This window comes from Medicago sativa, chromosome 4 (genome assembly GCF_051527215.1).
Source record: "Medicago sativa cultivar Bolivia chromosome 4, Bolivia_mono, whole genome shotgun sequence".
In the NCBI taxonomy this organism is placed as follows: Eukaryota; Viridiplantae; Streptophyta; class Magnoliopsida; order Fabales; family Fabaceae; genus Medicago; species Medicago sativa.
The window spans coordinates 71,697,930-71,722,811 of NC_140752.1; the positions used below are offsets into that span (position 1 = coordinate 71,697,930).

The 24,882-nt window shown below is 33.6% G+C and overlaps 3 protein-coding genes and 1 pseudogene across 4 annotated transcripts; all 4 read right to left on the reverse strand.

The window, feature by feature from the left end:
• Positions 1–3,111: 3,111 nt before the first annotated feature.
• Positions 3,112–11,364, reverse strand: LOC146931503 (ABC transporter G family member 15-like; annotated as a pseudogene). Its single transcript, XR_015008007.1, has 8 exons — positions 10,898–11,364; positions 9,812–9,891; positions 9,139–9,600; positions 8,918–9,022; positions 8,498–8,662; positions 5,382–5,654; positions 5,183–5,290; positions 3,112–3,679 (listed from the first exon to the last, which is right to left on the reverse strand). The product of XR_015008007.1 is annotated as an ABC transporter G family member 15-like (transcript).
• LOC146931504 (uncharacterized) lies at positions 6,211–7,977 on the reverse strand. The gene has a single exon (XM_085700985.1). It carries the CDS (start codon positions 7,975–7,977, stop codon positions 6,211–6,213), a length of 1,767 nt encoding a protein of 588 aa, XP_085557111.1.
• Positions 11,365–13,993: 2,629 nt separating the features above from the next.
• On the reverse strand, positions 13,994–17,430 carry LOC146931505 (uncharacterized). Its single transcript, XM_085703002.1, has 9 exons — positions 17,391–17,430; positions 17,177–17,297; positions 16,816–16,918; positions 16,628–16,687; positions 16,425–16,487; positions 16,104–16,304; positions 15,896–16,004; positions 15,594–15,811; positions 13,994–14,361 (listed from the first exon to the last, which is right to left on the reverse strand). Exons 2-9 carry the CDS (start codon positions 17,287–17,289, stop codon positions 14,272–14,274), a joined length of 957 nt encoding a protein of 318 aa, XP_085559128.1. The 5' UTR covers positions 17,290–17,297; positions 17,391–17,430; the 3' UTR covers positions 13,994–14,271.
• A 321-nt stretch (positions 17,431–17,751) lies between these two features.
• LOC146931506 (uncharacterized) lies at positions 17,752–18,330 on the reverse strand. Its single transcript, XM_085707665.1, has one exon. The coding sequence runs from the start codon at positions 18,328–18,330 to the stop codon at positions 17,752–17,754; it is 579 nt and encodes a 192-aa protein (XP_085563791.1).
• Between the last annotated feature and the right edge of the window lie 6,552 nt (positions 18,331–24,882).

Consider the following 24,882-nt stretch of genomic DNA (forward strand, 5'->3'; position numbering starts at 1 on the left):
GCCATTGTCAGTTCTCAAACCTTTTAGTTTAGTTCCCATTTGATTTTCTATGAGAGTGTGCCATTCCTTAAACTTCTCAAAGGTGTCACTTTTGTTTTTCAAAACAAAGACCCACACTCTCCTAGAATAATCATCAATGATGGAAAGAAAATAGGAACCCCCTCCATGAGTAAGAGTCTTGGAAGGACCCCAAAGGTCCGAATGCACATACTCAAAAGGTCTACTAGAATGATGCATACCACTACCAAACTTCACTCTATGTTGCTTGCCTAGTATGCAATGCTCACAAAATTCTAGCTTGTCCAATTTATCTTTTCCTAGCAAACCTTGTTTAGCTAGTTCAACTAAACCTCTTTCACTAACATGCCCCAATCTCAAATGCCACAATTCAGAATTATTATGAGGTACAACACTAGCTACCGATGCATTACCAATTACTATGGAACCATCTAAAATGTATAAGCCATTCATTTTAGACCCTTTAACCGTAATCAATGCACCATGCGAAATTTTACAAACCCCATGCTCAATTCTAGTGCTATAACCTAGACTATCAAACATGCTAAGGGAAATTAAATTTCGCTTAAGTTCGGGAACAAACCTCACATCCTTTAAAAGGAATTCACGACCATCAAACATCTTTAGACGAACGGTGCCCATGCCTTGGACTTTGCACGCTTTGTTATTTCCGAGTCGAACAACTCCTCCTTCTTTTAGAGCCAAAGTCTCAAAATATTCCTTCCTAGGACACATGTGATAAGAGCATCCCGAGTCCAAAACCCAACTCTTCTCCGGTTCCCAACTTGTGACCACTAGTGCACCCGCACTCTCATAACCATCTTCATCGGACGCCACCGCAACTTGAACGGAAGAACTACCATTGCCCCCTTTATCCGGGCAATCCTTCTTGTAGTGACCTTGCTTGTGACAAAGAAAGCATTTATACTTTGATTTGTCAAAGCCCTTGGACTTAGACTTGGACCTCGACTTCCCCTTGCCTTTTCCTCTTTGCTCACTTCTCCCTCTTGTAACATTCAAGCCTTCACCACCATCATCAACCTTCAAGTCCTTGAACTTGGTCAATTCCTTGGTTCTCAAAGCCGATTGGACCTCCTCCAAAGTAGTGGTGCCCTCCTTACCATAAAGGATGGTATCCTTGAAATGCTCAAAAGACTTTGGTAATGAACAAAGTAACAACAAAGCCTTATCCTCATCTTCCATATTAACTTCAATGTTGGCCAAATCATCAAGAATTTTGTTAAATTCCGCCAATTGCTCCGAGATTGTTTTAGACTCCACCATCCTAAATGAATAGAGTTGTTGTTTCAAGAGTTGCCTATGAGCCAACGATTTCGTCATGTACAATGACTCCAACTTAGCCCACATCGACGTCGCGGTAGCCTCCCTCGCGACATCCCTTAAAACCTTATCTCCGAGACATAAAACAATGGCACTCTTTGCCTTGTCTATCATCTCACGCTTCTCCGCTTGTGTCAAATGTGCCGGCATCGCCGCTTCACCCTTCAATGCTTCTACACACTTTTGTTGTGTCAAAACCGCTTGCATCTTAACCTTCCACAACCCGAAATCATTACTTCCGGTGAACTTCTCGATGTCCCACTTTGAACCCATGATACCAACTTTACCAATTCACGCCTATGCCCCACGGTGGGCGCCAATTGTTGTGAATTCGGACAAAATCACACCAATGAATAACAAAGATGTGTGGAGCAAAGGAAGTGGTAATCAATAGATAAAGTGTCTCCAAGCAACAACAACAAAAACAGATCTAAATCTAAGTGTAGAGCAACACCACAAGCATAATCAAAGCAATAAAGATAAGCAATGAAAGAAAGGAACAAACACACCAAGATGGTAACCCAGTTCGGTCCAATATGACCTACTCTGGGGGAGAGAGCAGCCCTCCAATCCACTAAGATGAAAGTGATACAAATGGGTTACAAGAAATTAGCTTAAAAGCTCACAAAAGAACAAGACCTAATTTCTACCCATTTTCATGTCACCCACACTCACAATGAATCCTAAGAGAAAACACAAAAGGAAGCTTTTGATCCTTCCAATGGTGAAATCTCACTACCCAAGGTGTTTACAATGTTTCCCAACCCAAGAGATCCTCACTACAAAGACACTCAACCCTAAAGTTACCTCCTTTGTAATCCAAGTTTCTCTCTCTTCAAGCTCTCCTTCAAAATCTGCAAAGAAACACTTATATAGCAGTCTTCAGCTGTCAAAATCGTGTCACGTTTGTCCAAATCGTGACACGTTTGATACGTACGACCCAAGGTACGACCAACCTTATCCTGAAAACGTGCCCAGCAAGCCGAAAATCGTGTCACGTTTTCCCAAAATCGTGCCACGATTATACACCAGCAAAACATGCTTTCGGCATAGCCAAAATCGTGACACGTTGATGAAATCGTGTCACGATTTCTCTGTTTCTCACAACCACAAATTTGAAGCCAAAACAACACATATCATTTATGAGGCTATTTCCCTGGATTATCACAAAGGCAACCTCAACAAGAAATCATAAATACTCCAACAGTATATCAGCAAAGTCATAACAAATGAAAAGAACATTCGATATTAATGGAACACTGCAGCATATATGAGATTTAGTAACATTTGAAAAGTGTTACTAAATCAAAAAACAATGTTACTTTTTAGACCCAGTAACATTTGTTAAAGCCTATGTTACTAAATAGTTTCAGTAATGCCTATGTTAGTTTCAGCAACCAATCTCTAGAAAACAATTTTAGCTAATTCTATTGGGATAAACAGCAATAAAAATTGAATATTCCATTAACTAATCACCATCTGGAATTTCTGCAGTAAACATACAAAAGTTGCAAGTTCTAAAATAATAAAATTATAAAGTAATCAAATTAAGAATAAAAAAAAATTGTTTCTTGTCATGTCTAGTATTCCCCTTACATCATTTACATACAAGTTTGGATGTTTCACAATACATGAAATACAAAACAGATTAATACAAAATAAAATTAAGCAATTCAATGACTTCAATAACTAAAATGTTAACCACAATTACCATTTAAATACAAACTATTAATACATGAGATACTCAATGTATAATCTGAAATTAACCTCAATGTTATTTTCAGTAAATAAAAGTGTGCAAAAGACTATGAAACAATTCCTTCTCTATACATAAGCTAACAAAAAGAATGCAAATTTTGCAAGTTAATTAAATAACCATATAAAAGCAAATAATATCTGAAAAATCCAGCAGAATATAATTATAACTATATAACCTATATATTCTTCTTTCTGGTTGTTCTTCTAGTAGTGGAATGGAGAATCAAGATCCTCTTGAAAAGATTGTGAATGAATTGGTTGATGCCTAGGAAGGAAAAGATGGCATTTTCCTGAAAGATGGTCTTTTCTCAAGCTGATGTAAGGTTCTCTTTGCATAAAGTGTTTGAAAGAATGGTGATGCTCTTTCCTTGAACTTGAGAATAATAATGAATAAAATCCTGTAGCATATGATAATGATAAATAGAGCACCTAAGTCCCACCACTTGGAATGGCTTAATTCAATCCCAAACATGTGTGTTATCACATATTCTCCTGTCAATTTTGGGTCACCCGGGATTAGTGGATCAAACTCAAGCCCTAGTAAGTCATTCTTGTATGAACCCTGCATCCAAATTAATTATCCAATCATTCATGTAATTTGACAAGTAACATTTCATTATACTCATTTTTTGGGGAAAAAAAATAGATACACCATAAACTATGAAAAACTACTACGAACCCTGACACGAACACGAAATGGACACTAACACTTAGACACCAATAACAATTTCAAAAAAATAAAATGATTGAATATAACTATATATATTGATGTTGTCTTGGTATAGATACCGACTTATGTCACATATCTGAAACACTTCCGATGTAAAATGTCAATGTTGCATACAACAATCTTCAAATTGACTTATAGAAACATATTATGCTATCTTCAACCTTAAAAAAATATTGTTGACTTATAGAAACATATTATGTTCCTCCATGTTATTTCCTTCATCTTTACTAGTACACTCTTGAAGTTACTTATACTAGCAAGTAGTAGTCCTTGTACTACAGGCTCTGATGTGCAGATGTTGAACAAAAAGTTCATCCGAAACTGTTAGTATCTCACATCTAACACTCTTAATGTCTTATCTTTTTAATGTGGCACTTGAGTTTTTTGGATTTCAAGGGTGAGTGGTTAGTCCCACATCGATTAGGAATGAGGAAATGTTGGGTGGTGACTTATATAATCATTGTCTTAGGCTCTATTTGAGAGTTTGGAGGCGAGAGGGGAGCTTTGGGTGGATGAATTAGAGGAAGAAATAGAGAAATCTTTCAAAAAAATTGAAAGTGTTCTTTTGTAGAGAATGATAAATTAATATATTTTTAGTCTAGACAGTATTATAATAACATAGATTGGATTTGAAGAATTTATCCAAACCCCCCAAAATCCTTCTCCTATACAATTTTTGAGTTCCACAAATTAGGGGGATCTTTTATGATGAAGAAAATAAAAACCCCAAGTCCTCCCCTCTCAAAGTCTGTTATTCTTTCCACTTCTTCCTTACTTTTTTTAAAAAACCTCCCCTCCCCTCCTAAACTCCCAAATAGACCCTTTAGGTTTTGCGCAAAGATGTGGTATCAAGGTCTCTTAGACATATTCGTCTTTTAGCTCATGTTCACTTCGGACGCCCATCGGTCTCCCCAACAAATGGTATCAAACTCGTGATTCGGCTCATAGGGGATGTAATATACGTAGTCATAAAAAAAAAGTGTAATATATGTTGCTTTAGTCTCAATTATCAACTTGCTATTAATTTACTCAGTCAAATTAAATTGTCAAGTTCCTAAAAAGTTAATTTCATCCCGAATCAGTTAGTATATGTTTGGTTCCACTTTTGGAGGATGCAAAAATGATTTTAAGTTGTTCTGATGTTTCGAGTAGAACAGATTTTGCTTTGGAATTGATTCTAACTTACAACTGATTTTTAGCCTCAAATTTATTATTGAACCCACTTCTACATGAACTTACCCAAATATAAGTCACTTTACATTCAACTCACTTTTAACTAAAATCAATTTTTATGGGAACAGAACCAAACGGACATTTAATATTAACGGAAATTACCTGCATTGCCCATGCGCCATAACTGATATATGAAATTGGATAGCGCCAAACCGGCTTTGGAAGATCAGATAGCAACCTAAAGAATCCAGAGGCCATCATCATGATTCCCTGCATAAACAACCAACAGTCGATGAAAAATTAACACATGTGGATCATGTGGTAGGTTTCAAGTAGAATTTTCCTAGCCATTTGTTCTTACAATGAATCCAGCTCCTATCGTCATTCCCATGCGGAAATTTGGAACAAGTGAAGCTACAACCATCATGATACTCTCGATCACTGAGATGCATCCGTAAAAGTTAAGAGCGAAAAACACATAGTGCATGAATCCTGGCCTGAATTTCACCATGTTACATGTGATTGTGCAAGAAGTAAGAGCAATAGCAACCAAAAATGGGAATGATGAAAGAAAGTTTGCCAAAATACATGCCGCTACTCCATAATATCCATTGAGCCTTTCGTGATTATAAACCTGTTTCGTATGTATAAGTTCACTGAGCGCTTATCATACATGAACTTATGTATAAGTTGTTTGTAGAAATGACATAAGTTGTTTCAATAAGATTTCTCAAACAGTCTCATATATCCATACACTTCCAAAGTAATGATGAAAATTTGATCTAATTATAACTCAGATTATTGACTTAAATGATTAGTTTCACATCTTGAATCAAATTTTGTTACCTTCTGATAGAACCCCGAAATTTGAAAGCAAAACTGTATTTATTTAACTGGAAAGTGATGAGCTCAAAGCTCTTACAAAGATTAAAACAGAAAGTTGAAAAGATAAACCAGAGTTCTGAGAACTCCTACCAGAGCTAAGCTCCTAGACCAGAGAGAACTTCTCTCCTAAACAATTCTTAACAAACTTTCTGAATGTCTCACCTCTAGACTCTCCCCTCTTTTATAACTGAAATTCTCTTCTTAATGACTGACCCTCTAGGCTTCCCTCTCTTCAATAACTGCAATTCTGCCTAAATTCCATTAATTATTATAACCATTAGTATTCCCACAGCTTCTACAGGCTTCTAGAGGTTGTGCTTGTGTGGATTGGGCCCAACAATTGGGCCAACACATGAACAGGAACTCAGGGTTCTATCAATACCTCCTCCTTCAAACCTTGCCTTGTCCTCAAGGCTAGCATTAAGACCTTGATTTTTCTTCAAAATTCCAAGTTCCCAAGTTATAATTTCTCTGTTTCCTTCCCACCTAGTGACTTTTCCTGACTGTAAAGTGTCCACAATTGCCATGTTAAGTTGTTTTTCCCTTATAATTTTCTTATCACTAAAAAGATGGCCCTGCAACTTCACCCTTTTTCCTTCCCAATTGAAACTAATTTCCCTCTCCTTCCAATCAAAGTTTACTTTGCCAAACCTCTGCAACCAAGTCACTCCCAACACAATATCAATGTCTTCTAACTCCAAGACATAGGCTTCAACCATGGTAGAAAATTTTCCAAATTGAATTTGCAAACCCTCACCCTTCCCCACAACAGCCACACGACCTCCATTCCCGAATTTCACACTTGCTGCCTTACTAGTGTCTATCGGAATTTGCAGATTTGATACCATTTGAAGCGATATGAGATTATGACTGGCTCCGGTGTCAATAAGGACCGTCACCGACTTCCCTTTCACCGTACCTTCAAGGTATAAAAGTTTAGAGAAAGAGCTCTGGATTCTACTTCTGTCTTTTAGCCCACACAGTGCCATAGAATTGTATTCCAAGGCTGGTACTTCATCACCTTCCTGCAATTCAATGGCTATGACCTCCCCTGCGTCATTCACCGTTTCGTCATCGCTCAAAATTACCAACCGGAACTGTTTTTCTGCGCACTGATGCAGAGGATTGTAGCGTTCTCCACAACGGAAACACAACCCTCGTGCTTTGCGATCCATTAACTCAGAATATGGAAGGTGTTTGATTCCTCTATTGCGGTCACCGTTCCCCCTTCGTCCATCGTCTCCGGTGTGCCTTGACAGATTTGCATTTGGGGTCACAGTTTGATTTGAGTTTGAATCAGGTTGATTACCTTTGTTTTGGGATGATTCAGTGGACCTAATTGTCAATCCATTACGATTTGGACCAGGATCAAAATTTGACCCGTTCCCCCCTTTTTTATTTGACCCGGATCCAAAGTCAGTTGACCCGTTCCCTTTTCCATCACGAACCCAGTTTCTTCCACCGCTCCGAGGAATCAGAGATCCTCGCAATTCTGTCTCAATATCACGCGCCACCCTCATCGCCTGAAGCCGTGTCATGGGATTGAAGGTTCTCACCTTCAATCGAATCTCAGGTTTGAGGCCTCCCAAAAAATACCCTAGATATTGTTCTTCAGGGAGACGATTGACTTGAGAAGAAACATACTCAAATTCTGAGATGTAATCCTCCACATCTCCTGTTTGTTTGAGATCCTTCAATTCCTCAAATAGATTGTCACTACTCCTCCCTCCATATCTATCAATCAAAGCTTGCTTCAATTTCAACCATGTGAGGTTGTCCTCTGTCTCGCGTAAGAGATTGAACCAATGGATGGTGGTTCCCTCCATTCTCAGTTTTGCCAAACGGACCTTCACTTCCTCCGTCGTACCTTGTACTTCAAAGTATGTTTCTGCACGTGTGATCCATCCCACTGGATCGTCTCCGTTGAACGCCGGCAGTTCGACCTTCTTCACCGCCATCTTGAATTCATCCGCTGAATCCTTCACTGAAGATGCTTCTGGTGTCTCCGGCGTAGGTCGATTCATCAGCTTCGCAAATTCCGCCAAAATGGTTTGACGAAATTCATCGAACATGTTCTGCACAACGCAGAAATTCTCTCCTCTAAAGCATCAACTCTTTCAGACATTTTTGGTGGCATTCGGTATCACTAGCTCTAGAATATCCGGTAGGTCGGACCAATGATAGAACCCCGAAATTTGAAAGCAAAACTGTATTTATTTAACTGGAAAGTGATGAGCTCAAAGCTCTTACAAAGATTAAAACAGAAAGTTGAAAAGATAAACCAGAGTTCTGAGAACTCCTACCAGAGCTAAGCTCCTAGACCAGAGAGAACTTCTCTCCTAAACAATTCTTAACAAACTTTCTGAATGCCTCACCTCTAGACTCTCCCCTCTTTTATAACTGAAATTCTCTTCTTAATGACTGACCCTCTAGGCTTCCCTCTCTTCAATAACTGCAATTCTGCCTAAATTCCATTAATTATTATAACCATTAGTATTCCCACAGCTTCTACAGGCTTCTAGAGGTTGTGCTTGTGTGGATTGGGCCCAACAATTGGGCCAACACATGAACAGGAACTCAGGGTTCTATCACCTTCATTTCTTCAATGACGGATGGAAAGCCTCCAATTGATATGGTCATCATAAATCCTGCTATAAATGCACTACAGGTGCCACGAGCCAAGATGGAAGTATAGCTATAGCCAACATCAAAATAGATAATGTGTAAGATGTTTCTACAACCGATGAAGAATTTGGGCTAACTCTACATAAGCTGAAAACGACTTACGACGATAAGCATCTAAATTAGTATGTAAAAATAAGCTGAAAACAGTTAATGAATTTATTATAAACTACTATAAAGTAAGCTGAAAACAACTTATGACCATATCATGAGCTATTTCAAATATTCACGCTGATGCTGACGTCATAAGATAAACTCCAACAAGCTATTCCAAAAGATCCTATATGGTTAGAACTACTAAATGTTACATGCATGAATCCATTGAGATACCTTTAGTGTAGCTGATGCAATGTCGAAATCAGTATTGGTACATCTTAGAAAGTGATCAGAAGGATTTCTTTTCCGCGGACAAGGGAAACCAGCCTCAGCAAAAAACTGCACAACAAATTGAAAACCTATATATTTGAAGAGACCAGAAACATATTTAAACAGCGATAAGATGATAAAGTTTACAATCTCTACAGAAGATATAATAATGAAAAAATTTATACTTCTATTGCCGTTTTGGCTTCACCAAAATAAACAGTTTCGCCACCAGAAAGCAAGAAAAGGTCATCAAAAAGTGCAAAGACTTCACTACTTGGCTGATGAATAGAAGAAATAACAGTCCTTCCATCACGAGCGAGACTTCTAAGAATTTGAACAACAAAAAATGCAGAAGCACTGTCTAAGCCACTAGTTGGTTCATCAAGAAACAGCAACCGAGGCTTTGTGAGAATCTCAAGTGCAATGCTAGTTCTTTTCCTTTCGCCGCCGCTTATACCTCTCAAATGCCAGTTACCTATTAGCCTATCTGCACAGTCTTGGAGACCCGTTTCAATGATTGTTCCATCAACTAAGCCGCTGATTTCTTCTTTGGACATTGTTGATGGAAGACGTAAATGTGCTGAATATGTTATCGTTTCTTTCACTGTAAGAGTACCTAACAACACATCTTCTTGTGTTACGTATGCCTGAAGTTTCAACATCGATCAATTAATGAGTATGATCAATCATGTATTTTTAAACAAGTGAATATAGTATTGATTCTCGAAATTGTAAGTGTAACAAATAAATCTATTGATGCATAAATGAATATATTGATGCTCAAAACGAATTATGTTAAAGTGCAAATTTCAGTTGAAAGTCCTCTACAAAAGAAAGAGTTTGTGTTAGTGTACTTACAACAAAACCATAGCCTGGAGTTTTTTTCTTCCCATTGCGAAGAACATTTCCTGTCATTACCACATTTTTCGCAAGTCGACCTGCAACATTTAGACATTTAAGTAAAAGTTACCAAAACTTCATAACAAAAGGAAGATACATAAATAGACATTTTTGTACAGATTAAAAAAATTTGGATTTTGGATTTTCACATTTGAAAAAAATTTATGAATGCAAATTTTTTACATTTAAGAAAAAACAAAAAAGAAACAATGGTGTAGTCTAAGTCAACAGTAGAAGAAAAAAAAAACTAGTAAACATAGTAGAAGTATTGGTAACTTTTACTTAAACAAATATAGGTAGCTGTGTGTGCCTATGTTCTAGAATCTATTGGTAAGATCAATAAACAAATTGATAAATGATATTTGCATGTTTCGTGGAATGGCTAAACTCTTCTTGAGTACAGATTGATGTTAGGTGGTTTTCAGGGCCGTTCTTTGGGGAGTGCAAAGAGCTCAACCGAGTTGGGCCTCCAAAAGTGATGGGCCTCAAGAAAAAAATTATTGCTCAATATCCCTACACCCACTCAAAAAAGAAAAATAAACATGTTTCATGTAATTTGTAAGTAAAATATCATGTTTCATGTTTCTATTTCTAAGTTAAAAAACATGTCTTTAGTAAAAATAATTGCTAATTTTGATTTCGGTGGCTAATAATCATTATACGAATGTTATTTTCAATTTAAATAGATGATCAATCTTTTAAAAAAATTGTGCGTTTTTTTTTATTAGGGTCCTATTTTTACTATGAGAGCCGAGCCTCTACTTTCATAGGGACGGCCTTGGTGGTTTTGCAGAAGCAAGTTATTGATAAGGTTTTAAAAAAGGAATGGTTTTGTTAACAGTGTGAGTTAACTCACGTTGGTTACACCGAAGGTGAGTTAACCCAGGTTGGGGTTATTTTGGTCGGTTTATGTAGGAGTGAGCAATTTTGGTTGGGAGAAGAGCAATTTTCTAAAGCATATAAGAGAAGAAGCACTGTCACAAACAAAGAAACATACATAGGACATATATATGTAAGATAAGAATGAAGTAACTAGTTATGAACCTGCAAGTGTATCAAGCAAAGTGGATTTTCCAGAGCCAGAAGGACCCATAATAGCCATGATTCTACCAGGCTCAGCAAAACCATTTAGTCCATTAAGCAACCTTTTAGTTGGTCCTTTCCCAAAATTTGGCAACATAACTCTTAGATCTTCCCATGCTAAGAAGCTTCCTCTATTAAGAATATGCTTCCTCATCACTCTCGTCCATGTTGCATCCTTTGTTGTTGCTACCACTTGCTGCTTCAATCTCCATATTGTTATGTTGATTTGAAGCTAAAGAAATTTAACTTTAACATAAAAAGCTTAAAAGATATAAGAAGGAAATCTAGAATGGATGTACAATAAGTACCAATTAACTATCAATTAGTGTTGTACCAAATTCAAAGAGTAACGTGGAAAAATTATGAATAGATGGGAAGTTAATTGGGTTTTAAAGGAAATTAATGAGAGGGTTGCATGTGCATAGGTACCCCATCAATAGTATATATATAAAGTAAGGTTTTTTATGCCACGTGTCACTTCCACGTTTATTCTCAATATTTTTTTTATTTTTTATATTTTATTTGACACAAATATCTCAACAAACTTTTGATCTTATCCACTAAATATTTTATTAAATTTTATATTTAATTTCTAATATTTTATGTAGCCAAAATATCTCAACAAACTATATATAATACTTTCAATATTATCCATTAAATCTTCCTTTTTTCTTCTTCTTTTTTTTTTTTTAGGAAAAGAAGTTTCAATTAGTTATTATATAATCTTTTAGCACCATATTATTCTATTAGTTTTTTCATTGAGGAGAAAAAGGCTTCAGTTTGTTTTTTTTTTTAACTATAAATAAATGAGATTTTGTTAATCACCAAAATCACATATTATGAGCAGAAACCGAAACTCAAACTTTCTTTATTTCATATACTATTATCTCACACTGGGTCTATTTGATGCAATAGAAATACCTTCCTATGAGTTTTTGACAGTTGTTCATGTGCACGTTTACTTTCATATTAACTTTTATATTTTTGTTTACTAAACTTATTTCTCTATCTAGCATAGACATCTCAAGTTCTCAACAAATAATCCACATCTACTTTGATTTTATCGTCCAAATATTTTATTTGTTTTTTTTTATTTTCTAATTTTATTTTAACATCATTTATTTCGTTAAATTCTTATATTTCTATGGAACAACCACCTATATTTTCTCTATAAATATCTAACCGCTTATATTTTTTCCATGGAAACTAACCAATTATATTATTCTCACACTTTTTATGTGTTTTATTCATGATGTGATATATGTTATTATTTTATCCATAAACAAAATACTATTTTTTTTATCTTGCTTTCTTTTTCCCCAACACTCTTTGTCATTCTATTTATTAGGGATTTTTCTTACTTTATAGTATTTATCTTTGACTATTTTCCTTTCAGTATAATTATTCTTATGTTATTTTTTTCATCTTATTATTCTTTATTTGTTGTATGGATGTTTCATTTTTCTTCTGAGAATAAAGAGTGAAAGATACTCATTTATTTTTTAGTACGTTTTCATTTTGTTTTACTATGCTTTGTGGTATATAAGCAAAAAAGATACGATGTTGAACATTTTCATTTGTCAAACAACAACTGAAAAAGCTAAATTTATCAATGTTTCTTTCATTTGTTCTTCTTAGATGTTTATTTTCTTATATATTAACAAAATTTTGTTGCAGTTATTTTGAATATAAAATAAATATTTATCATTTTTGAATCAATTAAGGTTTGTATTATTTTTGGACTCGGAACAAGTTTTTTCTCTTTATACTTTGAGATTATTTTTTTTTAATGGAAGTGTTAGTTTATTATTATTTTTTAATATAATTATTATTATGATTATTTTATCGTTGTTGTTACTATATTACCGGAGATGATAATGGATGTCCACGGGTATACGTAGTAGTTATCTCTCTTTATTTGATAAAAATGATATTTATGTTATTTTCACATTTGCATGAATATCCGCCAAGCGAGTATTAGTGGATATTAAGATATTTACAAATATTTGAAAATATCAACGTGCAAAACAATTTTTTTATACAAAAAAATGCATTATTAAAAAAAATTGAAATTATGTAGAATTTATTCGTAATTTTTTTTAATAAGTGTGATTCTAATGATCATTTTACAACCGTTTCATGTGAGATTTGGACAACATCTCTTGAAGTTACAAAGTCAGACTTTTACAACTGAATTGACACATCTTAGACTTATTCCTTCTATTTTTTAAGACAAAAATATTATACCACACACTTTCACTTGACAAGAAATTACTAATCAAACAAAAATCATTAATTAGACAATACAATTATATTTTATTTCATGACGAGAAGATATTTATTCAAGTAATATGACAATTGTATAATTTTACTAATATAATAATGGGTACAGATTTTTGCAAGTCCAGATACTTAAAAAATATTAATTTTATTATATATATGTTAATAATTTTACTAAATCCAGTTAATTATATTTGTCTGTGCATCTATAAATTTACGAGTATACAAAATTATATGTCTAACCCGGGCAACGCCGGGTAAATATACTAGTACTTTTTTGTGATCAAGCACGCAAATATGATATTAATGAATTAATGTTTGCTTGCACTTTCAAACCGCCTTATTCCTGCGAGCCATTATAGAAGTATTATAATGAGAACATAAAGACTCAATTAGAAGTGATAGTCAAACATTGTACCCAAAAAAAAAAAAAAAGTGATAGTCAAACAGGTCCTTAGTTCTGTAACTAAGTCTGCTCAGTAACTAATGCTGTAAATACGTTAAATCAACTGTACGTATTAGCTCTTCACCAGTCTCCAACTTTTGAGGTGTTGCTGCCTCTACATTTCACAACTTCTGTTATCAATTGATAGTCATGTAATTAGTTACTTATATTAATCCGTTGGTATGACTCCCCTTATACTTGAAGTATGCTGTACAGATTCAGTAATAAGAATAATCAAGTGTGAATTGCATTCACTCACTATATCATTTGGTTCTTTCTTTGTCTTCTCTGAGATACTTTTAACAGGAATAAAGCTTAAAAACAAACAACAGTAAACTAACTGAGTAATTATTGTATTGAATCCGTAATGAAATTGCTTCTTACTTAAAATTTTACAACACCCGCAGGATCGAAATTAAAACCTACAATAGATGTTTTACTTTTATACACTGGTACACATTATTTTTAACATTCAACATGATTAGTCCCTGAAATAAGTAAAAAAATTACAGGACATTCATCCGAGCCTCCGTAAAAAATCGCAAATAATATAGCAGTAATGCAGTAGACCCCAGAACCAGAACAGTTATTATCTTTAACAAATGGATCATCACTCTTGTGGCGCCTCAAATCTTGTTGGGGAGTCAATTCCCATCATACAGCAAAGGCCCGATATCAAAATTATCAACAAAACTATTCCCTGGATTATCACAAAAGTAACCTCATCAGGATATCATAATGTTGGGATAATCCAACACTCTATCAACAAAGTCATAAAAAATGAGTAGAAGTAACATCAGATATTAATGGAAGGTGTTAGCCATTGTAGATTATATCATTATCTTAGGAGTTATCTCTTACTAGGAAATTGAATTATAGATTTATAACCAGATCTGAATTACAATTCATTGATATAAATTCTTAGTGGACGAGTTCTCTCAGAAGCAAGGACACCTTTGTGTATCTCGTGTCTAATATGTGTCAAACACCAACACCCGTATGACACGTGTAAGACACCTCATTTAGGTGTCCAATTAAAAATAATTCTTTTTTCTTGCTCTAATATAGCTCTGACACGGACAGACACCGTTCTGGTGGGAAGCAACAACTCTTTTGTGTAGTATCGTGGATATTTTTCATAATTTTGATGCAGTAAATTGTAACTTGTTATGGATCTTCATACCTTTTTTTTTTCCTATTTCTGTATTATTTTTAGTAGAATTTTGCTTCGAGCTTTGATTATGTGAATCGTCAAATTTCACATCTTTCTAATGTTTTATAAATGATGCTCATATTATTTGGTCTGAATAGTTCAAATGCAGGGCTCTCCAAAATCCAAACAAGACGTATACCATTTGAGGATCAGTTGATGCAAGCACATCAATATTCAATCCTCAACAATAGTCTGTCTATAGGCATGTATACAAGGTCTTCTTAAATTAAGTGTGCAAGGCTGTGAATACTTTAGTGTTGTTAATAAATGTTCATGTATCAGATTCAAGGACAGCAGTTCTACAAGGAAAGACAGTTATACAAGGAAAGATGCCATGCAATAGTGGCTAGAAGTTTTAACAAAAACCAAAATAACTAATTGCACAGTTTGTAGGGAAGCAAATAAAGAAAGGACAATATCTTTCATTCTTGTATCATTAAAATTTGAGGAATTGAGTCAGAACTCAAAAACAAACAGAAACCTACAAGCATGCATATGAAGTGTACTTGTGGTACCAGATAATTTAATTACGGAGAAGGAAAGGGAAAAACGGAAGAAAAAATGGAACATGCAAAAAAAGTGGTACAATTGTAACTATATTATGTTTTATTCATAAGAAGGTTTTTCTCTTTGCCAGATTAGCGTATTTGTAGAAGATTCAAGATAAATCAACAAGAAAGAACTCCTAAGCGCTTGTATAAATGGGCAAAGAAGCTTACCACTAAAAGTCCCTCCAAAAGTGATGATTTAAGCTGGCAGACTCCATCACAAGCTGTAGAATTGGTTGATCCATTCCCTGATGTACTTTCTGCTAGAAACCTTTGCAGATCCCTATAAGAAGGATACTGGATTGACCTCGAGATATCTGACACATAAAGCACAGCATATTTTGCCCCAGATTCCTCTACAGAGCTGATAAGCTCGGATAAAACTTCACCTAAAAATATACAACATGCATGAGAACACTCGGCAGATGGTAAGATTATGTCGGACAAAGCCCATAACTCTGAAGTAGATGTACCTTCAGATTGTGTTCTGTCAACATTTTTTGAATCTTGAGGACCATTGCAGAACACAACCAAATCTGTTTTCCCTTTGTGGCTCTCTTCCTTCTTCTTGGTCAAATAGGCCTGTAAAGTTATAATGGACAATAAAAAGCATCATGCAACCATTACAAGGAAGGACCTAATATTTCATAATTGGTCATGTCACGTGAATTTGTTGATTACTTGAACTGATTGTAAAGCTGCAGTTTCTTCGCGATTTCCATTACCCATGGAGCAAGATCCAAGGAAAGCAACGTTGCCAATTCCTAAATCATCTCCGCAGGCTTCAGCGAATCCTGAAACCAATGAGTCTTCCAAGTTCACATCCTCTGATGCTGAAACATAAGGAAACGCCATGGAAGTGTTGGATCTCACAAAAGAGTCCTGTTCATGACAATGGAGAATGTTGCAGTAAAAAAATGAAAAATTAATTCCATTAGCTATCCTGAATCAGGTTTACACAGAAAACTTAATAGACTAGACTGCATGTCATGATTCTCTCACCTTGAGCAAGTATGAAAGAGCTGAGTCTGCATGCTTGTTCAAGCTTAAATCTGAAGACTGTAACTGCAAAGGTAAAATGTAACACAGCCTATGAAACAATGCAACGACACTCGTTGACAGGAATCTCTAAGATCAAGAAAACAAATGTAAACTAGGAAAGTTGCAACACAAACTATATATCCAAAAGCTTGAACGATATTTACCTCTCCACCAACAAATAGAAGTGCCAGATCGAGAGTATCCTGAAATCTCTTCCCTTTACACTATCCAAATAAAAAATTGAAAATGGAAATTAAAAATACCGCAGCAACATCAATGATAGAAGAGACCAAAACTGAATAAATTATATCATCATTAATTGAAAATAATCTTGTAGAAAAGTATATAATACCAGAAAATTTGACCAGCCTGCTTCAGACAAAACGGACTTTGCTAGATCTTTTGGAGAAATGACCTGATAATTAACAGACTCCTTCAATCCATTCTCTGAGACCCTACAAAGAATCAGTCAGATATAATTTTATTCACAGTTTTCAGATATAATTAACGGACTATGTATGTATGTATGTGCATCCCCATTCTTATATGGTATACCATTACTACATGCAGCATCTAGCATATTCACTTTAGAGTGCGTCAAAGATCCTAATTACGGTGGATTAGCACAAAAATACATGATAAATAAATAAATTATAGCATTAACAACTATCAAACATAAAAGATTAATGAATTGAAAAGTGGTTGGTTATTACAGATTATAATGAGATGACCAAAGGAAGGCGGGAACAGTAGCAGAGGGAATTGATAAAACTCCGTTTGGAATGAAAAGTGAAGCAACAATCAAAGCAAGTAACGCCACCATCATCGCCGCCTCTGAAATAATCAAATCAAATTCAGATGGAATTGAATAAACGAATTGGTATCGATCAAATTGAATGAATCGTAATGTAATCAATCGTTACTCACCTCAATTTTCAATTTTCTAGATTGATTTGGAATTTCAAATCACGATGCTGCCCAGATTTTTTTTATTTATTTCTCTTCTTTTTTTTATTTTTCTACGGGGATTATTTTTTTATTCATTATTTAAGATAGGATGGATATTTTAAATTAAGACCAACTGGTTTGCAATCTCTATTTGATAATGTCAATAAACTAGCTTATATTTTCAAATAAGAGTTTATAGTTTATTTTACGTATTTATTTTTAAGACGATTTAAATAATGTTTTTCTGGTTACAACGATAAAAGGATAGGAAAAAACAAAAACAGAAAAGAAAAAAACACACTAGCTACTCCCTAAGGAATCTGCATCGATACTTAGAAGATTAACAAGACCAGCAGGGTACATCATGATGAAGAAGTTCCACATCAGAAGAAGCTCCAAGCTTTGTCATGTAATCTGCACAATGGTTCCCCTCTCTAAGAGTGTGAGAAACTGTTACATCGGTTTGTTGAAGCATTTGTTTTATGTCTTGGATGAGAACAGCATAGATATGATATCTCTCAATGGGACCATTAATTAGGTTGATGCAAGCAAGAGAATCAGAGTAGCAAGCAATTTCTACATAACCCAAATCTTTAGCCATGATCAACCCGTGATAGATAGCAGAAAGCTCACCTAGCAGGATGTCATCTGAACCTGGAATAAAACCAGAGAAGCCCGCAAGGAAGAAACTTGTGTCATTACGCAAGAGCCCACCAAATCCGGTTCTAACGGGAGTACCATGGCAGTTATCATTCACATTAAGAATAACACCTGTAAAATTATTATTGTTCCATCTGATGTACCTGTCAGTCGTAACAGCAGAAGCAGAAGGAGAAAAGCTGATTACAATGCTCTCAATAGAATTTTTTATGTTACAAGTCAGACGTTGTAAAGACCAAGTTTCACCACCCAAACACATAAGATTCCGATGCCGCCAACACCACCAAACTCCAGCAGAAAAAGTGTTAGCCTAGGAACCTTTATCTCCCCTTCTAAGCCATTCGTAAGCATCCATAGAAGAGAAAAATTCAGAATTAGTGAAACCTAAGTGGTGCCATAGCAAAGTGGAGAAAGTACAGTCACAAACACAATGGAGAAAGGTCTCATTACTAATAGTTTATCATCGTTTAGCTTATAGCTTATTACTTTTTATTCTATTTTTACATTTATAATGTTAGCTAAAACACATTTTTACACTTTATCATTTATTATTATTATTATTATTATTATTATTATTATTATTATTATTATTATTATTATTATTATTATTATTATTATATTAATAAAAATAGTTATGTTTTAAATACATGAAAACAAAAACCAAGGCTTCTTATGAATTTCTCATCAAATAATAATTTATTTTATCGTGTCCACGTTGCTTTTTAGCTCTCCCACCATCAGAACAACACATTGACATTCTCCTATGTTCATCTGACCCTTTCCCATGCAACTTATGCACAATTTGCTCTTGTTGTGTTCGTTTCTGCTTCATCATATCGTCGTTCTACTCGCTTCATATCAATGCCTCGAACATGCTACATGCGATCAAGCCTGCTTCCCCTAGCATTCACAACCTACAATTGATACATATTATCCTTTGTCACTTGAAGAGAGCTCGTTGGCCTAGTCCCCTCATCTTGCTACAAGTTCTCATTCCTACGCTTTCAAATGCACCAAAGAAGCATTACAAAAATGTTTAATCATTCATGTGATGATAGTTCGAGTAATGTGAAAAACATGGATTAGAAGTCATCTGTCGTATCAATCATATCATTAATAATCGACCAAAGTCTCGTTTCTACCCATACTTCCTTCGCTTTATCAAAGTCAAAGAAGACGTGTCAGTCATTCTTTTAGTTAATTATGCAATAAACACATTTGTTCGTGCAATTAACTCATATGTGTTGAAGTTTATGGTAAGTTGATAAGCATCGTCTCGTTGCCCTCGATAAAGACATGTTCATTCTTTCAGGATTTCTCAATCCCCCGTAATTTTCTCCAATTCTCCTCCACCTGATACTCGTTATTATCTATCAAGTGATCCATTACATAATGATATCCATGTTTAATAATATAAACATCGGTTGGTGAATTTTCAACTCAAAACGTCTTCTTGATCCCCCATCACACAAAAGCATCACTAATATACATGTTAGATCCCTCAGATTGTTATCCACAAAGCTATTTAACCACTCCCATTTATTCTCTTTGATAAGACCCGACACATAATTAGTTGGCCAATTCAAATTAACAGGTGACATGGACATTCATTGATCCCTTAACCAAGCAATCACTCCGCACTCAAATTTGTCGATCAACTCCCACACACCATCTCAGCCTTCCCTTTACCACTAAATGTCAAGCATACCATATAAAAATTGGATTATGGCCTATTTTGGCCTCCAAAAAATTCTCTCTCGAATAATATCCAACTTTCAACCAAAGTAGCATGTTCGTCTCATAATTCTCAATCTTCCTCCCCTAGCATGGCTAAGTTCAAACCTTAAAGATGGTGAAACCACATCCCCCATACTATTTTCTCGTTGTAAGTTTATCTCACTTCAACCAATTTATACTAATTTCATTGCTCATGTTCGATACCTACAAAATTATTTAAACATATGTTGAATCTCTTCTCCTAATGTGGAAGGTAGAAGAAAAGAACTCATGTAGAAATATGGATTGGTCAAACAACTAATTTGATCAATACATCTCTACCCGCTTTGCATATATGCATCCCGACTGGAACGAAGGAACTCGAAAAGGGATCACTGACAATTAAGTTATTTTGATCATCACCGTACGCTAGTAGTTAACTTGTATAACAACCCATATTTGAATGTAGTTTAACGATCAACTCTAATTTGATTAGTATGCTCTCTTTTCATAAAGCAATATAATTTATGAAAGGTAAAAACTAAAAACAATTTTTCTAAAATTAACATAATTGGAACCTCTTAAAGTAAAGTTTTGAGTTTAAGTTTTGTGAATGAAAATAAAAATATTGATAGATGAGATTTACTAAATGTGGTTTGTCAATATTTTAAATAGGGATTAATCATTGACGAAGTAAGCTCAAATAATTCAACTGTGACATGGTGTCATAACAAAAAAAAACTTCAATTGCTTATATTATTAACTTAGAGTTTCGTTTAGAATTGAATGAGTATTGAAAATCATATGTTGAAAGAAAAAAATGAAGATGTTGATTCATTAGGTCAAATGGTATTATGCTTATTGGCGCTAATAGTAAAAGATGTATATGCATCGAGATGTTCAACACTAATAGTAAAAGATGTTTTTTTTTATCTTTCCCCTCTTCCTCGTAAACCATCGATAAAGAGAAATTGTAATGTCAGTGAACCTCGAGACAATATGTTTCCACCAAATGGACTTTCTTGCATCTGTCATCAACCTCTCTTTAAAATTTGTCAAATGATTTCAGATTATGATTTAGATGAAAATTTTCCTCATCTCATGTAATTTTTCTCCATTAAGTATAATTTTATGTTAAATAAGCTTTTGGTTTTTATAAATATCTCAAAATTTATTTTTACTCTCTCTGAAAAATTTCAGCGAATTTTGGTTTCCAAATATTTTCTATCACAACTTTTGGTCCTTGTCTTTAAGCCGACTCACATGTACCATTCACATTTTTTAATGATTTTTATAGAGATGTGTAATATTAACAAATTATGAATTAAATATGAATTGTTAAATGCTAATAACTTAAAAAAATAAGATTTATTTCATCCTTTGTTAAAAAAAATAAAGAAATGTTTGTATTTCTTTTTAATCGTATATGTTGTAAAGTTGTATAAATAAATTGAAAGAACAAATTTATTCTTCATTGATAAAGAGTTTGTTGCAACATCTATTGGACCATACCTAATGTCTCATAAATGAAATCATAAAATATCCTATAGAGCTAATTCCTCCATAAAAGATATGTCATCTCCTAGGATGAGGCTGATTAGTTGGAATTACATTCTAAATTTTTTGGTGGAGTCCATCTTCATGACCAATTACATTGTCAGCATTAATTACATTATCAAATTTGAACCCATTCAAAGTGGTTTAGACGTTGACATATATTAGGCATGTCACTCATCACAAGAGATCATTCTAACATAGAATATGTTGAGTGTTCTAATACATTTGAGAATGGATGATGAAGATAATGTAATTTGTTTTTAAATTTTCCAAAAGAAATATGCACAACACCTTTATCATTTTTAAAATTTGTGTGTTAGTAATACTATATAATCGTTTAATTTTGAATTTGTAAATAACACGTAGTTGTGAGTTGATCTCACTTCAATTTGTGTGGGGAGAGTCTAAAAATAGACTTGATTGATAAATATTAGACTTTCAAGGGCTTTTATGTTTCTTTCAAATTTTCACTAACCTTTTGTTTTTTTATAATGTGTTTTTTATAATGTGTTTTGAAGATGTATTACTTTTCTCCAAAATCACATTATTTAAAAATCATAATATGTCCCCTTTTCTAAAAAAAAATTTATAATAGATTTTTGAATGTTATAAGATAACAATTATGACGAAGCTTATGAGTTTAGTTTAAATAATGTTAGTTGAGTTAGTTTATGCATGCATATTGTTTATTATTATGTTTAAATTGAAATATGTCATGTGAATTAATTATATTTTAAAAAAATTTATGTAATATCTTGTACTTATGAATTTTCAAACTTGTAAATTTTTTTATTTATGGTTTATACTTTCTATATAATTACTTCTTTTTTAAGACCAGGTATAATGTATGTTTAGTTGGGTATGCTTGTGTAAATTTAAGTTTATTCATGCGTCTTATGTTTAAGTTGAAAACTTAAATATAAATAATATAATATATGAATTTGTTGTATGAAAAGTATAAAACTAAAATATGCTAAGTTAAATTTTTTATTGTGTTATATATATTATAAATGCTTACTTTATAAAGTCTGAGTTGAAAATTGTTGATTAAATTAGGTTAGTTCATGCATATGTATTGTGTGTTATGTTTAAGTTGAAAACTGAAATATGCTATGCGAATTAGTATTTGTGAAAAAGTTATATGTAATATGTTAATAATTCTGGAATTTAAATATGAACATTTTGTTGATTTATAGATTCTACTTCTTTAGGTTTAAGTTTAATGTATGTTTGTTTGAGTATGATTATGTTTGAAATTTATTAATGTTTATCATGTTTAAGTAATATTGCAGTAAGTTGTGTAGTTGAATACAACATCACTTTAATATTCGCTTCATGAATACCGTAAACATTCTCCAACATTGCTGCTACTCTTTTAACATCATGTATATCAGCGAGTTTGCCACCACCACCTACAAGCAACACTCTGATTATATATATTGTAGTCGGTGAATTTCGGGTATCAAAACATTAATTGGTTTTGAACCTTCAATCTTTGGACTCTCAATTTTTATTCGTGGGAAGGGAAAAAAATGAGTAAAAACCCTTATTGAGACTTTGGATTCGGGGGTTGGTTTCGACTAGGGAATGTGTTAAATTTATTTTGCTTATTTGAAAATTATTGCCTAAGAGTCTAAGCGAAATAATGGGGGGAACAGAAGTATGTTTTTGGTTATTTTTATTTAATTTGGAAGGAATAAAATCCTTTGCCTACATATCCACAAGTGGAATCAAAATCCTTGGTAGTTCTCTCTTAAAAATTTATTTGGTGGGTTAGATTGATTTTAACATTTTTGAAAATGATTTTAAGAAGAGATAAGAGGCCTCAAGGCATGAGAGAAAAATAAGATGAAGTTGGTTAATTTTAATTGCAAGAAATCCAAGTCTAATATGGATGTTAAATTCATTAAACATTTGATTAAGAAAATAAAAGGAAAAACACTTGGGTTAAAGTCTAAGGTTTATTAAAAAAATATTTTTTGAAGTTTGATATATTTGATTTTTTTGAGATAAAAAGATTTTTCTAATGTTGTGAGTTATTGCTGCTAGAATTCGAACTTGATAGTGCTAGATCCGTTTTGCTACCGAGTGTTTGTCCCACTGTGTTGTTGAATATACTGGATCTGAGAAGAAATCCGATGTTTGTTGAATGTTTGTTGTTATAAGCCTCTGGATTGGTCTAGATGATCATAATCCGTGATTTGGATGCGGTTTTGTGAATATGTTTGCTGTGGTGTTTGTGAAATCGAGCTAAAACGAATTTGCAATGGTGTTATTTGATGTTTTTGAGTCTAGAATTAAACACTGGAAAATTCTGTGTTCATCATGTTCATATGATGTTCATGATGAAATTGGTAGTTTCTTGGTGTTTAATCCGAAAATCAGTGAAATGGAAAAAGGAAAAATGTTTGTAATGATTGCAGCTGCTGACTTTCTGACTCGTGAACAGTGTATTCAACAGTGTAATAAATGACAGTATTTATACTGTGTAACTAGGGTTTTGGACTGGTGAGAACAAATGTCAAAAATGCCCTTAATTGGGTCAGATAAAAATGCCAACACACCATAATGAAGATTGGGGACCAAGTTTCCCACAGGACCAATAAGGACAGGACACATTGACAACTAGATGGACCCAAAGACTTAAACAAAACTAAAAGAAAAAATAAAATGAATAAAAGAAATGTGAGCTTAGGACTCACGTGACTAAAAAGAAAAAACAATAAAAAATAATGAAAACAAAATTAAATAATAACAATAATAATAAAATTAATAATAATAATAATAATAAAAAGATAATAATACTAAAACCTTTATCATAAATGAGGTATTTTAAAATACCTCTCTGCCGAAATTTTGATTGAAACGTCTAAAATAACGCGGCGTTTTAAAGTGCGAACAAAATTCTTTTAAAGCGGTTTAAGAACGGACAAAGAGGAAATTTTAAATTAAAAGCTTTTAAAGGAAATTAAAGTAAAGGATAGGATGTTAAATACTTAAAAAGAGCGCGTAAAATATTTTAAAATACTGACGCGAAAAATGATTTAAAATACAAAAAAAAAAAAAAACTTGGACAAAAAGGAAATTTACTTCAAACTATAAAATAAAGCCTCAAAAATTTTAAAAGACGACTAAGTGACTTTAAATAATTAAAGCGAAAAAGAGTTTGAGACGTTTGAAAAATACGACTAGAAAAAGAAATAACTGGTCCAAAATTGGGGTATGACAAATATATTTGATTTTTTTGAGATAAAAATATTTTTCTAAACTAACGGTAAACTAGCATAACGGCGTAAAAATAAAATGAGCGTAAAGCGGTAAATAAAGTGGTATAGTGTCGGTGCATGTGTCGGTGCATGTGTTACTACATTATTACATAACCTCCTAGATACATTCTATGGTCTCAAGAGAAATATAATGGCAAGAAATAAAACGCGCAAAATAAATTACATCAATTTCCTAATTATACACACTAACCCAAAGACACGAATAAAATGAATGACGAAAAATTAAATATGCATGCAATGATTCTAAGCAT

Excerpts from the sequence above, each read along its gene's own strand:
- LOC146931504 (XM_085700985.1), bottom strand. The coding sequence starts at position 7,977 with ATGTTCGATGAATTTCGTCAAACCATTTTGGCGGAATTTGCGAAGCTG.
- LOC146931505 (XM_085703002.1), bottom strand. The coding sequence starts at position 17,289 with ATGATGGTGGCGTTACTTGCTTTGATTGTTGCTTCACTTTTCATTCCA. Across the intron at positions 16,688-16,815 it reads CAGGCTGGTCAAATTTTCTG|TGTAAAGGGAAGAGATTTCA; the intron begins GTATTATATACT and ends TTATTTGGATAG. Across the intron at positions 16,305-16,424 it reads CTCTTTCATACTTGCTCAAG|GACTCTTTTGTGAGATCCAA; the intron begins GTGAGAGAATCA and ends TGTCATGAACAG.
- LOC146931506 (XM_085707665.1), bottom strand. The coding sequence starts at position 18,330 with ATGTGTTTGGGTGGTGAAACTTGGTCTTTACAACGTCTGACTTGTAAC.